At 38.2% G+C, this 17,645-nt stretch overlaps 1 protein-coding gene across 4 annotated transcripts in view; it reads right to left on the bottom strand.

Moving 5' to 3' along the window:
- The window catches only part of SLC25A12 (solute carrier family 25 member 12), a 193,097-nt gene that overhangs the window by 32,439 nt on the left and 143,013 nt on the right, over positions 1-17,645 (bottom strand). For all 4 annotated transcript variants that reach the window (XM_032880454.1, XM_032880451.1, XM_032880452.1 and 1 more), the window contains 6 exons: positions 14,730-14,876; positions 12,424-12,562; positions 11,691-11,784; positions 10,006-10,090; positions 2,138-2,219; positions 505-663 (listed from right to left, as the gene is read on the bottom strand). In XM_032880454.1, coding sequence (XP_032736345.1) covers positions 505-663; positions 2,138-2,219; positions 10,006-10,090; positions 11,691-11,784; positions 12,424-12,562; positions 14,730-14,876 — 706 coding nt within the window. The remainder of the gene's footprint in view (positions 1-504; positions 664-2,137; positions 2,220-10,005; positions 10,091-11,690; positions 11,785-12,423; positions 12,563-14,729; positions 14,877-17,645) is intronic.

Raw genomic sequence — 17,645 nt, forward strand, 5'->3', positions numbered from 1 at the left:
ATGACTTACTAGAAAAAAGACTTATGAATGGTCTCCTTGGAAGACACAAACACATCTGACATCTCTTTCAACTGAAGCAAGTGCACAGAGGGTAAACTCACTTCAAGTAACAGCCTGGCTTCCATTTCACAGAGAAGAGGTACATCTTTCTTCTCTCACCCAGAGAAAAGCAGCTCTCTACTTCTTAGCTGTCCTCCTTTATTCAACTCAGCCTGAGTTTTTGAGAGCACAGGGACCATGGACTCATGTTGGGACAAAGGCAGGATTTGGATTCCATGAAATACAAGTATCAGGGAGAAGAAGTGAAGGCCTTGTCTGCAGACTAATACTGCTAGTTCCCAGCAAGAATGTAAAAAGGGAAGCCAGCAACAAGAAAATAAAAAGAGAGAAACAGCTCTAGTCTGACTGGACAGGCGACACACTGATTTTCAGAATGACGGAGTTAAAATCTGCTGCTAGGGAGACAAAATCACGAACTTCAGCAGCTGAGATCTGCTTACTCACCCCGGTAGAGTCCAAAGAAGCCCTCGTAGCGCAAGACTTTCTTAAAACAGTCAAAGCTGTTTTTGTACATCAGCTCTCCAACCACAGAGCCAGTGCCGCGCTGGTTTTGCATGCGGGTTTTCACCAGATCTATAGGGTATACTGCGGTGGCTCCCACGGCTACAAATAAAACAGGAGTTAGGCTTAAAAGAGAGCATAGTTAAATGGAAGATCTTCAAGCACAACAAATCTCATCTCAAAGGACTCGAAAACAAAATGCAGGATCTATGCTCACACACACAAAAAAAGGAACGGTGTGTTTTTTCCTTCTCCCATACACCGTGCACTGCCGAAGGATGACAGGCTAGCGACTGGGATCCATAAATACGCTGCTTCTGAGAACAGCTGCAATGGATTTTCAAGTAATCGCCAACATTAAATAATCCAGACTTGATTTTTTCTAACAATATGAGGCTACTATATATAACATATTTCTTTATATTTTCCATTCAGTGCCTAAATACAAAACCATTTACCCCTTACAATAATCATATATGTTCACACAGGTAGCTGTAATTTTAAAAGTTAGTTTACTAAATCATTTTGGTAAATTAATCTTAGTTACAAGCATATCAGAACCAACCTCAACAGGACCTTATCCCTTTGTACAGAATTTGATCTTAAAGACTTTATTTATTTATTTGACAGAGAGAGCACACAAGCAGGGGGAGCAACAGAGGGAGAGAGAGAAGCAGGCTCCCCCCTGAGCAGGGAGCCAGAGACGGGGCTCGATCCCAGGATCCTGGGATCATGGCCTGAGCAGAAGCATACGCTTAATTAACCACCTGAGCCACCCAGGTGCCCCAGAGTTTGGTCTTTAAAAAAAGAATGTCAGGCTTTAGAATTTTTCAGAGATTGAAAAATGTATAAAATGACTTAGAGTGTTATATTTTTCAACTGTTGAAAACCAAAACATGTTCTGCAACTTCTAAGACTGAAACTGAAAAGAAAAAAAATAATAGTTCCATCAGTTCAGGCTTGTTTTAAAAAATCATAAACATTTTAATCACACCTCCTAGGTTCTTCTCAACAAAGCAAGTTCACGCTTTCTGTGGAGAGATTTAAGCCAAAAAAGTCCCTCAAATTCTGCCCAGGAGCTAGGAGGGGAGGTTCCTTTTAGGAAATAGTACGTACAAGTCCAGATACTCTTTAAGCAGTAAAAAGGGAAAGGAAAAAAATGCAAGTAGAAAAGCCAAAGTGAATCACTGTAGGAGGTGGTTGTATTTCATAAGGTCCTGGGATTTCTACCCCAAATCTTAATTTCCTACCTGCCCTTACCCCCAACACCATTAACACAGTCTCATTTCCATTTCTTCATCCTGGTTCTCCGCAGGATAATTAAGGTGAGTGCGGCACACGCCCAAACTTTCACTTTACTAGGGAGCTTTTGTCCTGAAGACAGGCTGGAGCCTGAGGGTCCACGGCTGTGCTGCAGCAGGCCCTCTGATCCCAGGTAGAAATCAAGAACACTTTGGAAAGCTCTGAGGTCATGTCCCGTAGGAACGATGAACTGCAGCTCTGCTGATCGGTCTCAGACTAGCGAGATAATATTACTGAACACAAGCCGGGAACAGCACACAGCCAAGTCACTCACCTCCAGCAACTGAGCCCAGAGTGAATCTATAAGCAGACTCGGCAATCTGGAGCCAGACAGGCCTGCCTAAACCATGAGATTGCTGTGGGAGGAAAACATGTAAAAAAAAAAAAAAAATTTGGAAAAGTATGAGGCAAATTTTTTTAAAAAGCTATAATTCAGCTATTTTAAGATTTTAAAATGGATACCACAAATAGCATTTTAAAACCACATCCAGCCAAACAGATACCGTTACCCCCCCCCCCTTTTTTAACAATCCTGCTAATACCTGATTTATCTGCTACTATTGGGGAATACACCATCATTCCAGAGAAGTGACTCTTTCAGGGTATAAAATCCCTTCCCCCCTTCTTTACTTTAACCAACCTAAAATTTAAAATATTTCTGAAATGTGCAAAAACTACCTTGAGGGACACCTGGGTGGCTCAGTCAGTTAAGCGTCTGAGTCTTGGTTTCAGCCCAGGTCATGATCTCAGGATCATAAGATCAAGCCCCATGTTGGGCTCCGTGCTCAGCAGGGAATCTGTTTGAGATTCTCTCTCTCTCCTTCTCCCTCTGCCTCTCTCCACTCCACTCGCTCACTCACGCTCTCTCTAAAATAAATAAAATCTTTTAAAAAACAATACTACCTTGGTTCCTTGATCAGAAAATACTGATCATAATCTACCTTCTCTAACGACTGAAAGCTGTCATATTCCTAGGCCCATCAGTTACTGCATCAAGATCTAATGCAGTGGCATGTGCTGTCTTCCCAGGCCTCACAGACATTACTTCTTTTACCAACAGCTTCCTAATATGGTTTTGCTGCCTCTCATTTACTAGGGCTAGAGACATCACATAACTAGGATTGTTAGAATTCTATTTGTAAGGCGAAGTCAAGTACTTCTCTTTGGGGCTAAAGCGAAAACCTTTAATAACTACTATTTCAAGTGTTTAGAGCCTTGGACCCCTTATTTCTAGCTTTGCAGCTCACCACTGAGGTTATCACTACATAACTACGGGACTTCTGGCCTATGTTACCAAGCATTCCCTCCGCTAGGCTCTGCATTGTCCAGCTATACCTATGCAAAGAAAACAGCTGAGGGGCTTTAAAAAATAAATTCCTGAGGCATGGAGCTTATCTCTTTTTTAAAAGCTTCAAATCATTCTGCTAGGCAGTTAGGTGGAAAACCACTATCCTAGCCACATTTATAGTCCCACCATAGAGTCTACAATGATGATAATGCAAAGGAAAAAAGCTCTATTGTGACTCAGAATGTTATTTCATAGGTAGCCCCCAGCATATAGTATCTAAAATAATTGGCCTATACTTGTCTGCCAGTCTTGTTCTTTAATATTTTCTTCATGAAGAGAGCAGTTACTCTCTATAAACAGTTTGAGATGAAAGAATAAAATATTTGGTTTATCATAAAGGAAAGTTGAAACATATTAACTTGGAATAAGCTTTTAAAAACCAGCATAATAAAAAGCTTAGATATGCCCACTAGAATAATTTAATGGAGAGGGAATCCATGCCTAAAATCTAAAAGAAGGGGGGAAAAAGCTAGTCCACTCTGCTTTGCTTTCATCTGTACAATCTCTTCAAAGCTCAATTAACCAAGCTAAATATGGCAAACCCAGATATTTACAAATAACTTGAGAAGCAGCCTATAAAGGGTTTATCTGCTTCTTGTTTTGTAAATTCTGTACCATAATAAGTGTGCTTTCAGGTTTTAACCAAAACATCTGATACCTAAATATTTAATGTTTGATTGTGATCTCTGTAAGCAGAGATCTTTTAAAAAGCTCATTATGCTTGCCAATATTGTAGTTCAATAGATTCTATAGTAAAAAGGAAAATAAATAGTATTTGGTGAAAAGCAAAATGAAACCCTTGTAAAACCCTTGGCCAAAAAAAAATTAGTAGAGCACCATTATTTCAAATAATATCAGCACATATTTTACAAATCTCAACTATTACACTATACTAAATTTATTATAATCCAATTAGGTAAAAGTGTACATCTATTACATACAAAACTGAATTTAGTATGTGGAAGAAACCATCATAAAAAAAGGTGGAAAATTACAGAGTAGTACATCACCACGATCTTGTAAGAAATACATTTTTTCCTATCAAGTTAGCCCAAGCAACTACACAACCATCCATTATGTTTAATTTACATGCTGTAACAAAAGTGAGCAATTAATAATTGGAAGCTGATATTTTTATCTGAAATCTAATAAGGGAAAGAGTAGGGTATTTTAACAATATCCTACTACAATGAGTATAAGACTAATTTTGATTCACTCATAGAATAGTGAAAAATGGGCCATCCGAAAAGTTAATTACTTTTTGTTTTTCTTATCACTATAATAATAACACTAATTTTAGACTTTGTAGAGATGTACTATCTCCCAAAGGGTGAGAGTATTCTACCAAGTACTCAAGACCTGGGCCCTAATGCAGCCCTCAGGGGCCCAATGTTTTTCAATCTTCTGTAAATAAACTCCTTTGTGAAACCACCAGGAAGAAGCTTTCAGCAATTTCTCTCCACAGTGAGACCACACTGGACTAATTTTTCAGTCAGTCCTCTGTGCATACAAAGGTAAGATGTCCATTGTATGGACAGGACTAAAGACTTGCTACAGGTCTCGTTAGATGAGGAACAAGCAGAGCAATGGCCCAGTTTCCTGTCCACCCAAGAATGATGTGACTCTTCATCATTCTTCAAGTCAACAGCTCTAACAACTCTTTGCAATTGAACACTCCTGCCAGGAAGATTTTAAGCATCTACCCCAATACATGATTTCATTTATAAATCATACACAGTTACATTGTACTAATAATATCTATAAGAATTGAAAAGTAATATACTTTATTAAATTACATATAGTATGCATCTTAGGGGCACCTGGGTGGCTTAGTCATTAAGTGTCTGCCTTCAGCTCAGGTCACCATCCTAGGGTCCTCGGGTCCAGCCCCACGGCAGGCTCCCTACTTAGCAAGAAGCCTGCTTCTCCCTCTCCTACTCCCCCTGCCTGGGTTCCCTCTCTCACTGTGTCTCTCTCTGTCAAATAAATAAATAAATAAAATCTTTAAAGAAAAAACAAAAACCAAATACAGATAGTACGCATTTTAAACATACACAAAAGTAGAAATTATTAAAGAATAAGATGGAATGTTTTTTAAAAAAATTTAATTTTCAGGGGCACCTGGGTGGCTCAGTGGGTTATAGCCTCTGCCTTCGGCTCAGGTCATGATCCCAGGGTCCTGGGATCGAGCCCCGCATCGGGCTCTCTGCTCAGCAGGGAACCTGCTTCCCCTTCTCGCTCTGCCTAACTCTCTGCCTACTTGTGATCTCTGTCAAATAAATAAATACAATCTTTAAAAAAAATTTTTTTAATTTTCATTTATTAATCCAAAAATATTTTGGGGATCACTTCTATGTATTATATTGACTAAATATGCCTCAGTTTTTTAAACATGGACTGAACAAAATGAATCTAACCAGTTAATTTTGATTACTCTGTTTCAAAGATAACATAGTTGAAAACACAATGAGTATCTTCACAGCAAAGATGATGTTTTTAACATCGTATGTTTTGAAGAAATTCTAGTAATGGCATTTTAGCTTAGATTTAAAAATCCTTTAAAATCAATGTGGCTGTTATGCTACCTTTTAAACACAGCAAATATAGGGTTTTTTTAAGTTTTTATTTAGATTCCAGTTCATTAACATACAGTGTACTATTAGTTTCAGGTGTACAATATAGTGATTCAACACTGCCATAGAACACCCAGTGCTCATCACAAGTGTCATCCTTAATTCCTATCACCTGTGTCACCCATCCCCCTCACCCCCAACTCACCTCCCCTCTGGTAACCATCAGTGTGTTCTCTATAGTTCAGAGTCTGTTTTTGGACAGAAATATATTTTTAACTTCTAAAAACATGCACATAAAGCTTTTTTTCCAAAATGGAGTTTCTCAATCACAAAACTGTGTGAAAATAAGCTCCATTCTCATAGATTATTATTTTTTTAAAAGATTTTACTTATTTATTTGACAGAGAAAGAGATCACAAGTAGGCAGAGAAGCAGGCAGAGAGAGAGGAGGAAGTAGGCTCCCTGCTGAGCAGAGAGCCCGATGCGGGGCTCGGTCCCAGGACCCTGGGATGACCTGAGCCGAAGGCAGAGGCTTTAACCCACTGAGCCACCCAGGCGCCCCTAGATTATTATTTTTTTTTTTTTTTAAGATTTTTTGTTTATTTATTTGACAGATCACAAGTAGGCAGAGAGGCAGGCAGAGAGAGAGAGGAGGAGGAGGCAGGCTCCCTGCTGAGCAGAGAGCCCGATGCGGGACTCGATCCCAGGAACCTGAGATCATGACCTGAGCCGAAGGCAGAGGCTTTAACCACTGAGCCACCCAGGCGCCCCTAGATTATTATTTTTAACTATGTCTCCTTTCAAAAGAATATGTTGAATTAAAACTCATAGATGAAAAGGGCTATGATCCCAAATAAGAATCCAGTAACCACTAATTCTTATTCATATGAAAAGGCTCTCCTGTGTTCAACCACACACATTTTCTTTTTTCTTTTTCTTTAAGGTTTTATTTATTTGTTTGAGAGGGAGAGAATGAGAGGGAGCATGAGAGGAGAGAGGTCAGTGGGAGAAACGGACTCCCTGCCAAGCAGGGAGCCGGATGTGGAACTCAATCCCAGGACTCAAGGATCATGACCTGAGCCAAAGGCAGTTGCTTAACTGAGCCACCCAGGTGCCCACACACATTTTCTTTAACCTGTCTTCCTTTAAAGACTGTTTATAAGTCCTAAAAAACTGTATGAAAACTAAAGAATTATAGTGTTCTTTAATTCTTAGCTAAAAACATCTCTATAAATATACAAATGCCTAAATGGTTTTTGGTCTCCACCCTTATTAAACAGCATTTTTATTTTTTAAAGTACAATATATGGTCAGTAAGAAGGTTTTTTTAAGCTTAGCTAGCACTGTAACTTATGGTTCACTAGTATTCAGGTATGTAAATTAATTTAATTAATGCTATAGATTTCACTTCATGAATATTCATAAGTAGAAATGCTACTGTAGCTGTCATTCCTGTTAATGACTGTGTACTGAATTTTTAGCATTTAGGCTGAAAGAAAATACTCAGCACCAAGAACAAGATTGCCTACCGTGAGCAAATGGGCCAAAGGAAAAGACACTCTTTCCCTTAAGGTTATGATTATGATCATGAAAGTGATATTTAATAAGATTAATTAAGTGTTTTTCAAAGCAAAATAAGAGTTGAGAATCTTAACTGATTTTTAACCTGCTCCCTAAGCATATGTGTATGATAGGAAATGACTTGAGACCTCACTTGATAGTAGAAAGTTCTTATGCTTTTGTTGTTGAATGTATCTCATTCTATAAATGAGAATTAGATAAGGCAAGATCAGGCCAGTAAAAAAGTCAAGCAACCTAACCAAAACACAGCTTCAGGCTGGATGCCAACCCAATAAAAAGAACCGCCCCTTCAACATAGCACACTATTAATGGAGAAAAGAAGAGGAAGGAAAAGCGGAAGATTACACAGGGGGAAGAAAAAAGCTAGATTTTAATACCTCCTGAAATGTATGATTGGAATGGAAATAAGTCCAGGGAAAATAAAACAAAATTCCTTGCATGTAAGTCACACCTGGATTTGAATTCAATATTCTCGCCCTTATAAAATAAGATTTAAGGGTCTGTGAGTTTTTTTGTTTTGTTTTTTAGATACCACCTTTAAGTGAAATGAAATGCTATTTGTCTTTCTCTGACTTCGTTCACTTAGCATAATACCCTCTAGGTCTATCCACGGTGTCACAAATGGCAAGATCTCATTCTTTTTTATGACTGAATTATATTCCCGTGTGTGTGTGTGTGTCTGTGTGTGTGCATACGTAACACATCTTTCTTATCCATTCATCTGCTGATGCTCGCTTGGGTTACTTCCATATCTTAGCTGTTGTAAATAATGGATGCCAGAGGGAAAGTGGGTGGGGGATGGGCAAATTAGATAAAGGGGATTAAGAGGTACAAACTTCCAGTTATAAAATATATATGTCACAGAGATAAAAAGTATGGCACAGGAAATATAATCAGTTATTTTGTAAGCTATATTAATAGACCTATTAACACTGAAAAATACCTCCCTTTGAAATGCAATTTTTTAAACATCAAGACCAAATTTTTATAAATGTATACCACAAAAATGCAAAATTCAATTCACTGAGCTCTTTAAATATTACAATGTCTCAATTATTTAATAAATTCATTAAATTTTATAAATCAATGAACTGGAATAAATCCACCTATTTTTTAAAGGATCTGAGAACATTCGGTGGAAATAAACTTTGATGGCAACAGATAAAAATTTTTTGCTATTAAAGAAGCTAAACTTCTTCACTACCTGTAATGGGTTACAGGTATACTTTAATCTTCAGGAAACTTTATTCCATTCCAAGCAAAGAACATAAAAAGCAATATTTTCCATTTTTAATCTACGTCTCTAACTAAAAAGTTCTTGTTTATTATGTAAAGTAGAAGTAGAAATTCTAATTAGCTTCAGAGGGAGAATCCTCATTCCATGGACCTCAAGTAGAAGAAAAATTTCCTACCAAATTTCCCAAAGTGAGGCCGACGTACATGCCTGATCTTTCACTAGCACACGTGGCTATTCACCTGTGGCAGCATTAAAGAAAAAGCAAGCTTGGGCTCTTTCTGTGGCATGCCCATTTAGTTTTTTCTCTCTCTCTGTTTCCAGTCTTCTTCCCCATCTCCCCACACCCTATCAATGTCTCCTAGGGCACCACAGTCTCCTAAGGAATCACGTGGGACACAGGCCTCATCTATTAAAGCAGGGAGATAGCAGAAGGAGAGGGAGTAGCCCTCCTAATCCTCACCCCTAACACAAAGCCATGTGACCATCACTACAACTGAGACTGCCTCTGAACACTACAGAAGTTAAGGGTTTCCGTTTAAAACAAGACCTAAAAAAATAAAACTACTGTTCCAGTCTACTCTTCCATGTAGTATCATCGGGTTTATTTTCCCACTAAGATAGATTTTTTTTTTTTTTAAAGATTTTATTTATTCATTTGATAGAGAGCTAGAGAGCACAAGTAGGCAAAGAGGCAGGGAGAGGGAGAAGCAGGCTCTCCATTGAGCAAAGAGCCCAATGCAGGGCTCGATCCCGGGCCCTGGGATCATGACCTGAGCTGAAGGCAGACGCTTAACCGACTGAGCTACCCAGGTGCCCCTAAGATAGTATTTTTGAAATCAGAAATGGGACTGGATTAACTTTATGGGACTCAGAGCTATTGTTTTAAATCATCCTTTAAGAAAAAATGCTTACATTTTGTAATAATAGTCAAGGTTTTCTTTCTGGTTCATTAATTACATAGTTTTCCTACGTTACTATAATCTATAAAGCACAATCTCAGTGAAAGATTTACTTCATTAAAAGAATGTTTTATATTTTAAAAGCCCTATAAATATCAGTCTAATGATTCAAAGTGAACTTAACACTGATAGCTAAATGTCACTATACAAATGAAAGGAAAAGACTAGTAGTTCTAGGAAGAAGGAAGTCCAGCCCATGTATGTCTGCACTCTTATTTTCCTTATCTTAATAGCTAAAAGAAAAAAAAACACATAAATTTAGTTCCTCATAAAAATACTTCATGAGGGTGGGTGTAAAAGTTCTACAAAGGTAATCTTTGAGCTAAGTCAGATCTTTTTCTAGAAAGTAGTTTTTAATTTTCATAGCATTCACAGGCTCTAGGCCACCGTGTACATGATTTCAGCATTCTGGGGGGGCGATTCTATTTACGAGATGCCTCCTACCTGTCTCTGAAGTTCTGCCAGGTTGTAAGGTAAGGCCCCCTCCGCCAACGGGGCTATTCTCTCAATATCTGCCAAAGTCAAGCGCCTTCAGGCAAAAATAGGGAAAAGGAAAATTGTCAGACACCAACAAACTCCTCATACCAAGATCATATTTCTTCAGAAACAAAAACAAAGGAGTGGAGAAAAAAAACTATGCTTTAAAAGTAGTATTTCTCTATTTACCCAGATCATTTTTTAGTAGAGAAAAAAAATCTCCAGGCCCAGGTTCCCACAACAAAAAGCAAAAGACCCCAGAAAAAAAATGTGGAGTACACAAATTTACTAAGACTCCAATGATACATAATAAAAGAAAAGAACTAGTATTACCAGAAGCAAAGTATAGACATTGACAGTTCGTACATAACTAAACATATTCCTCTGGCATACATATTTAATGCACAGGCACAAAGTATCTTGAGAAGGATAAACACAAAACTGATAAATACTGGTGGCCCTTAATGAAAGGCACAAAGGTAGAACAGACTTTTTATGGCACCCTCTTTTGAGCTCCAAGTTTTGAACCATAAACTACTGTTTTCCAAAAACTTACTTAAAAATAAGTATGCTCCATGAACGAGGTAGGTCACTTCAGATTGTTTTGAAAATCACTTTTTTGAAACTGTTTTATCATGAAGGAGTCTCAGTACCTTTGCTAAAAATATGAATTCTAGATGGATGAGATACAGCCTGACGTTTCACGTTAATCACCAGAGATGGGGTGGTCCATTCTGTATCATATCCAGCCTAACAATTCATTACGTAGCAAGAAGGCAATAAATCACCCAGGTATATTCAGCTTCTATTAGTCCTCAGTTCTACCATTAAAATTCATTTTTCAGATATTCCTACACTTAATAGCTACTAAAGGCGTCTAAAAAAAATCTTATTACTTAATAGAGCGTAAGTCCCCCACCCCACAAATCCTGCCAGAGTTAAAGTTTTTTCTTTTATTTGCAAAAGAACTTTACAAATTAAAAACTCTCAATGTGCTTTGTTTTGTTTTTTAGGTTTTTTTTTTTTTTTTTTTTTTAGTCTATAAAATGGAAGCATAAAACATCTGAACTTGTCTGGGATGACAAGCATGGTGATAATGTCACAGGCCTATTTAACAAAAATGATACCCTCTAACAAAAAATGATATATACTATTCAGCAAAATGAACATTTACAATAAACCAATAACATTATAAGACTCCTGAACATGTACTTCAGTTTATTTGATAAACTTGGGCAAATTTTCACAAATCTCTTACATGTAATCGAGTCCAGATGAAATCATTTTTTCCCATCCCTCCCTTACTTCTCACTCCCCTCACTTTTATTTTTCTTCCCTCCCCCATTTCCCTCTCTCAAGCCCCTTAAGCTAACCCTGCTCTTTTCTTTTACCTCTCTCTCCATCTCTTCCTTCCCTTCCCCCATCCTCTTTTCCTTTTCTCTTTCCTTTCTCCCCTTCTCTCTGTCCATCTCCCCAACCTAAAGATCTAACTTCCTGTCTCTCCCTCCTCCCATTTCTCATATTGTCTATCTTTCTTTGAATTTGTGGACTGCATTAACTACTGTTAAAATGAACTGAAAGCATACCCTTGCTTTACATGTTAAAGAAATTGTCCTATAATAAATATCACAAAAAATTATTGAAATAGTTACCCTGTAGCATTATATAAGTCTGCAAGTTGGTAGAGGATATCAATTTCTAGTGGAGTGACCTGTCCATAGCGTATGGCACTCTGCGCAAATTCCTCTAGAAGAAAAAGAAAGTATTTTAAAATCTGAAAAGATTCTTAATATGCTTGTACTTTAACCAACTATGATCTGAAAGCTGAAGGCATCTTAGTATTATTTAAAAAATATAAAACTGAATTTAAATACCTAAGTTCAACTATGAAATTCTGAAAGCTGGCAAAAGATAAGATATTAACATCATGAACAGCAAAACCAGACAAATTAACTTCAAAGATGAAGCGATCTCTTTAGAATCCCCTCTCTTATCTTGTTTCTTTGCTTTGGTCTCCAGGGTTATAAGATAAAAGAATTTGCTATTCTGAACACCTAAACACCCTACTAAAATAGAGCAAAAAGAACAGGATTGCCCATCTTTCCTAGAACCAACAAGCTGCCGCCGCATTGCCACTGACCAGTTTGACAGATTGGGCCAAGGTTCTTTTCAAAACTGTCAAAGCACTTTTCCATTCCTGACCCCAGCATCCCATTAATTCCACCTAGGTTTTTGGAAATCACTAGGACCCAAGTGAAGCATATACACATAGCAACATACTTTCTAGATCTGGCTTCAGAGGGGTAAACTTAGACCAACCTCACGTGCTAGATAAAGAAAAGTGAAAATGCAGACACAGATCAATACATATTTTTAAAGTCTTACCTTTTGTGACTTCAACATCTTTCCTTGTGCCGGCTAGAGTGCTGTAAATCTTACGAACAAGCTCCATGTTGTTCAGTAAGGAGTTAAATGCATTGAAGTAGGAGAAGCTGACCTGATGTGAGATACTTCCCCCAGCTGCCTAGGAAATGACAACAGAAAAAGTGTAAAAAACAAATGAAAACAAAAAAACACATTTAAGGACACTACACTTCTCCCAAAGAAGATCCAAAGGACTCTTCATTATTAAAGTGATTAACAACAAGTCCATAAATACAAAGAAAGTATCATACTGAAACACTCAGTGCATTTCACGCCCTCAGGGAGGTCTATGTAATTTAGGTTTTAAGGAAGAAAGCAACATCTGGAAGTTGGACTTCACGGTTCATCTACCTATAAGGTCAGAAACAACAAATACAATTATCACAGATCAAAAACAATGGTTATTTAAACAAGATTTTCAAGATCCTCAACTATGGAACTCTTGCTAGTCCAGCATAATTCAAACATCAATGTACAACATAAGGAGTATTTTTTTAAACTTGCCTTTATTCCTATACAGATACATAAAAACCAGTGCTAACTACATTTTAAGACTATTTCACTGTATCAGCCCTCCTAACCTTTTCTTTCTTTTTTTTTTTTTAAAGGCGACTGTTATAATTAAGATATTTAACAGTCTGTGCTGGGCTCTACATCATGAAAGGTACAACTACCATAAACTCCAAAAAATGTAGAGAAAATCTAGGGAGGATTTATTCACCAGAAATTAGATCTTCAGTGGAATGGTGCAGAAGAGGCTCGTGCCTGAGGAGCAATGGGGGGCAACGTGGCATTCATTACTTCTCCAGGGTGAGGAGGTAAGCTCTCCCTCTGCCTACCAGTTGGACATAAACTCAAAGAGAATATTTTTCATAGTTTATAAAGCCTAATTTCTAAGCCAGGAGTCAGAGGAACCCATATGATTAAAAACATTCTCTATTAAAAACTCAAAGAAATACTTATGGAAATACCAGCATGACCTTAATCATAAAGGTCTACTGAGAACAGTGTAGGTAATGATAGGCACCCATCCCTCACACACATGCCTTAACCCAAATATAGACGATATGTGTGTTAGCCTGAATTTGGATGCCGGTGACCCAGAAGCAGAACTCAAATTATTTATTACATTCCTTTAGGAATTGAAATGCCATTTGGTAAGCTGAAGCTATAATAGGTCTATGTGACCCAATTGGAAAAGATTAAATGGGTCCCCTCACTCCAAGGCACTGAGTGAGACCTTCCCTAGGATAGCCCCCCCACCACAACCACCACTTTCCTCCCTCTCTCCCTTTCTTTCCTTCCTTCTCTCATTTTTTGGCTGGGGTATGAGGTGAGGGTTCAGGGAGTGGGAGATGGGTGTCAAGGAGGTGAAATGTGTAGGACAAGGTGACATGCTCCATGTTCAAATTCACTGAAGAAAAAGAACAGAAGTTGATCTTTCTACCCTGGTCTAAATCAGGGATAATGATCTTCAGCTGAAACAACAAAAGTACTCACTGGCTTCCCTCCATTTAAAACAAGCAGCAATCAAAAACTTATACGTAAGTACAATGCATGAACAAGAAAACTGGTAAGTGAGGAAGGTTTCACCACTCTTTGTGAGGAAGTGAATGACATCAGTTTGCTATGGTCCAGATGGTTACTTGTTGAGATTAGCAGTTTGACAGAACAAAAACAGAAAAACAAAACAAAACAAAAAACCCCATCTGGTCCATGCAGACTGAATGCACAGGTGAAGGGGCAGAGAGAGGAGGGAGCCACAGAGGCTGATGCCCACGTATTTCCTCCATACCTTCTGCCTCGGCCATGGTTATTAAAACAGTGTAGAGGCCAGTGATGATTCCTCTAGCAAACAGCACCCTGCAGGCAACAGAGGAAGGAGCCATCTTTATAGCAAGGCTTTGGGAGCCTGGTGGGATGGAAAGAGGCCAAAGTGAAGGCAGTAGTGTCTGGGAGAGGTACTGCCACTGGAAAAAGTAATTACACACCCTTGTCTACAAACTCCTTGTTTTCTTTGGTTGGACTCTATAAATGGAAATAAACAACTTGGAAATACATGAAAGCAAGATGGTGGCTCTGAGAAAGCTATGATCTGGGGAAATTCACCATCACCCCCACCTCCCTCACACATACCTGTTTACCTTCTGTAACCAAACATAAAGTTAGAATAGTTGAGACTCCGATGGGTCCACAGAGGCAAGCCGGGACCCAACGGTTCAAAATTCTTAAAGAAACAGAAAATGGAGCACTTGTTTTCTACTTACTGAAACTAAGTTCTCCTCCACGAAGGGAGTAAGCATGTGAGACCGAATGGTAACCATGATGTCACTGAAATCCAAACCGGAAATCATGCCACTTTTGCTTTTGTCTTTCAGTGCAAAGGCTTGTCTTGCATGTTCCAGCTGTAGCTCCTAGAGAGATAAGTTGGAAATAGGACATTAGATTGATCAAAGCACATCCCAATTGCATGTTTTGAAGAGGAAGGACACCATTAAACATTAAAAGATGTTTAAATTTATTTTAAACATTCATGTCTTGAGGTGCCTGGGTAACTCAGAGGGTTAGGTCATGATCTCAGAGTCCTGGAATCAAGCCCCGAATCGGGCTCTCTGCTTGGCAGGGGGGCCTGCTTCCCCCCTCTCTCTCTGCCTACCTCTCTGCCTACTTGTGATCTCTTTCTCTGACAAATAAATAAATAAAATCTTTTTAAAAAATCCATATCTTGGCTTTAATATTATACACACTGGACTCCACAGCACTGTTAGTAAATATGAAAATAGTTCCCATTTCCATGCACAGGAATTAAGCTTTAACACCATTTATAAAATATTATGGACAAGGTTACCTTTGGAATAATTAATATACATTTGGACAACTACAATTAAATGAATATTAAATCAAGCAAGAAGTAGGCTATGTTCAATATGCTCTAGATGACAGGCTGTAATATTTAATGTTATATAAAACTTACTTCTCTAATTTTCTTTAAAGGGACATCTTTCTTTTTAAGATTTTGTTTATCTGAGAGAAAGAGAGCAAGCGCACACGAGGGAAAGGGAGAGTGAGAGGCAAAAGCAGATTCCCCAGTAAGCAGAGAGCCCGATGTGGGGGCTCGATCTTAGGACCCTGGGATCATGACCTGAGTCTAAGGCAGACACTCCACCGACTGATCCACCCAGGCACCCCTAAGGACATCTTTTCTATATGTGGGTGCTCAAATGAAAACTGAGGAATGTGTGGTTTGACCATAATAACCAAATTCACATATAAGAGAGTGCTTGCCTCCTCCTCTAAAAGAAGCAATACATTTGCTCATTCATCTCTCTCTCCAACAGAACAAGTTTTTTCATTGTTTTTTAAAATATTTTATTTAATTATGTGTGTGAGGGAGAGAGCGTACAAGCAGGGGAGCGGCAGGCAGAGGGAGAAGCAGACTCCCTGCCTAGCAAGGAGTCTGATGTGGGACTTGATCCCAGGACCCTGGGATCATGACCTGAGCTGAAGGCAGATGCTTAACCAACTGAGCCACCCAGGCATCCCAGCAACAAAACAAGTTTCTAAAATATTTTTTCTTAACAGGTTGACAGGCTAGAGACAAGTATATGAAAACTACTAAATCTTTCAATAGTCATAACTTAAAAAAAATAGATGATAACACTGAGGAAAACATCTAAATATTGTAACACCTATCATCAAACATGTAAATGTTTGGATTTCCTTGAAAAGAACAACAGGAGTGGAAAACTAAAACTCAACTGATAAGTACAAAATTAACAACCAGCATGATTTGACAAAGTTTTCTTTTCCCCCTCTTCTACTTTTTAAAAAAATCTTAAAATATCTATTGAGATAAAATTAACAAAATCATAATATATTTAAAATGTGAAACATGGTTTGATATACGCATACACTGTGAAAGGAGTCTCACCATGTTAAGTAACACATCCATTACCTCACATAGTTATCTTTTTTTATGAGACCATTCAAGTTCTACTCTCTTGGTAAATTTCAATTATACAGGGGTGCCTAGGTGATGCAGTCGGTTAAGTGTCCAACTCTTGATTTCAGTTTAGATTGTGACCGCAGGATCCTGAGATTGAGCCTGTGTTGGGCTCCACTCACAGGGTGGAGTCTGCCCCTCCCCCACTTCTCTAAAATAAAGTCTATTTAAATATTTTCAATTATACAACACAGTATTATTCATAGTCACCATGACACACTGTACATCCTCAGACCTTCCTCATGTTATAATTGAAAGTTTTTAACCTTTTCCCAGTTTCTCCTGCTTTCTCTCACCAACCCACTCCTCAATGAGCCCCTGGCAACCACTATTCTACTTTGTGTTGGTATGTGTTCAACTTGTTTTTTTTAAGATTCTACATAGAAGTGATATCTTGTAATATGGCTTTCTCTGTCTGGCTTGATTCACATAGAGCAATGTCCCCCAAGTTCATCTAAGTTATTGCAAAGGACAGGACTTTCTTCTTTTTTTCGAGTGAATACTATGCTAGTGTGTGGATAAATGGATATTCTTTATCCATTTATCCGCCAATGGACACTTAGGTTGCTTCCATACCTTGGCTATTGTGATAATGCTACAATAAACATGGGAGTACAACTACCTCTTTGAAATAGTGACTTTTTTTCCCCTTTGGCTACATACCCAGAAGTGGGACTGCTGGATCATAAGGTGGTTCTATTTTTAATTTCCTGATGAGCCTCCAAACTGTTTTCCATAGTGGCTGTACCTGTTTACATTGCCACCAACAATGTACAAGGGTTCCCTTTTCTCCACATCCTTGCCAGCAATGTTGTCTCTGGTCTTTTGATAATAGACAGCCTATCAAATATGAAGTAACATCTCATCGTGGTTTTAATTTGCGTATCTCTGATCGCAAGGTTGAAAACTTCTCCTGTACCTCTTGGCCATTTGTATGTCTTCCTTGGGAAAATGACTATTCAGGTCCCTTGCCCATTTTTTATATATATATATATATATATATATATATATATGTGTGTGTATGTAATTGAATTGTATAAGTTCCTTGTATATTTTAGATATTAATCCCTTATCAGATATGTGGTTTGCAAATATTTTCTCCCATTCCAGTGGTTGCCTTTTCATTTTGTCGATTGATTTCTTTACTGTGCAGCTTTTCATGTTGATGTTATCCTACTTG

This window comes from Lontra canadensis, unplaced genomic scaffold (assembly GCF_010015895.1).
Source record: "Lontra canadensis isolate GAN:19392208 unplaced genomic scaffold, GSC_riverotter_1.0 scaffold69, whole genome shotgun sequence".
NCBI classification, from domain to species: Eukaryota; Metazoa; Chordata; class Mammalia; order Carnivora; family Mustelidae; genus Lontra; species Lontra canadensis.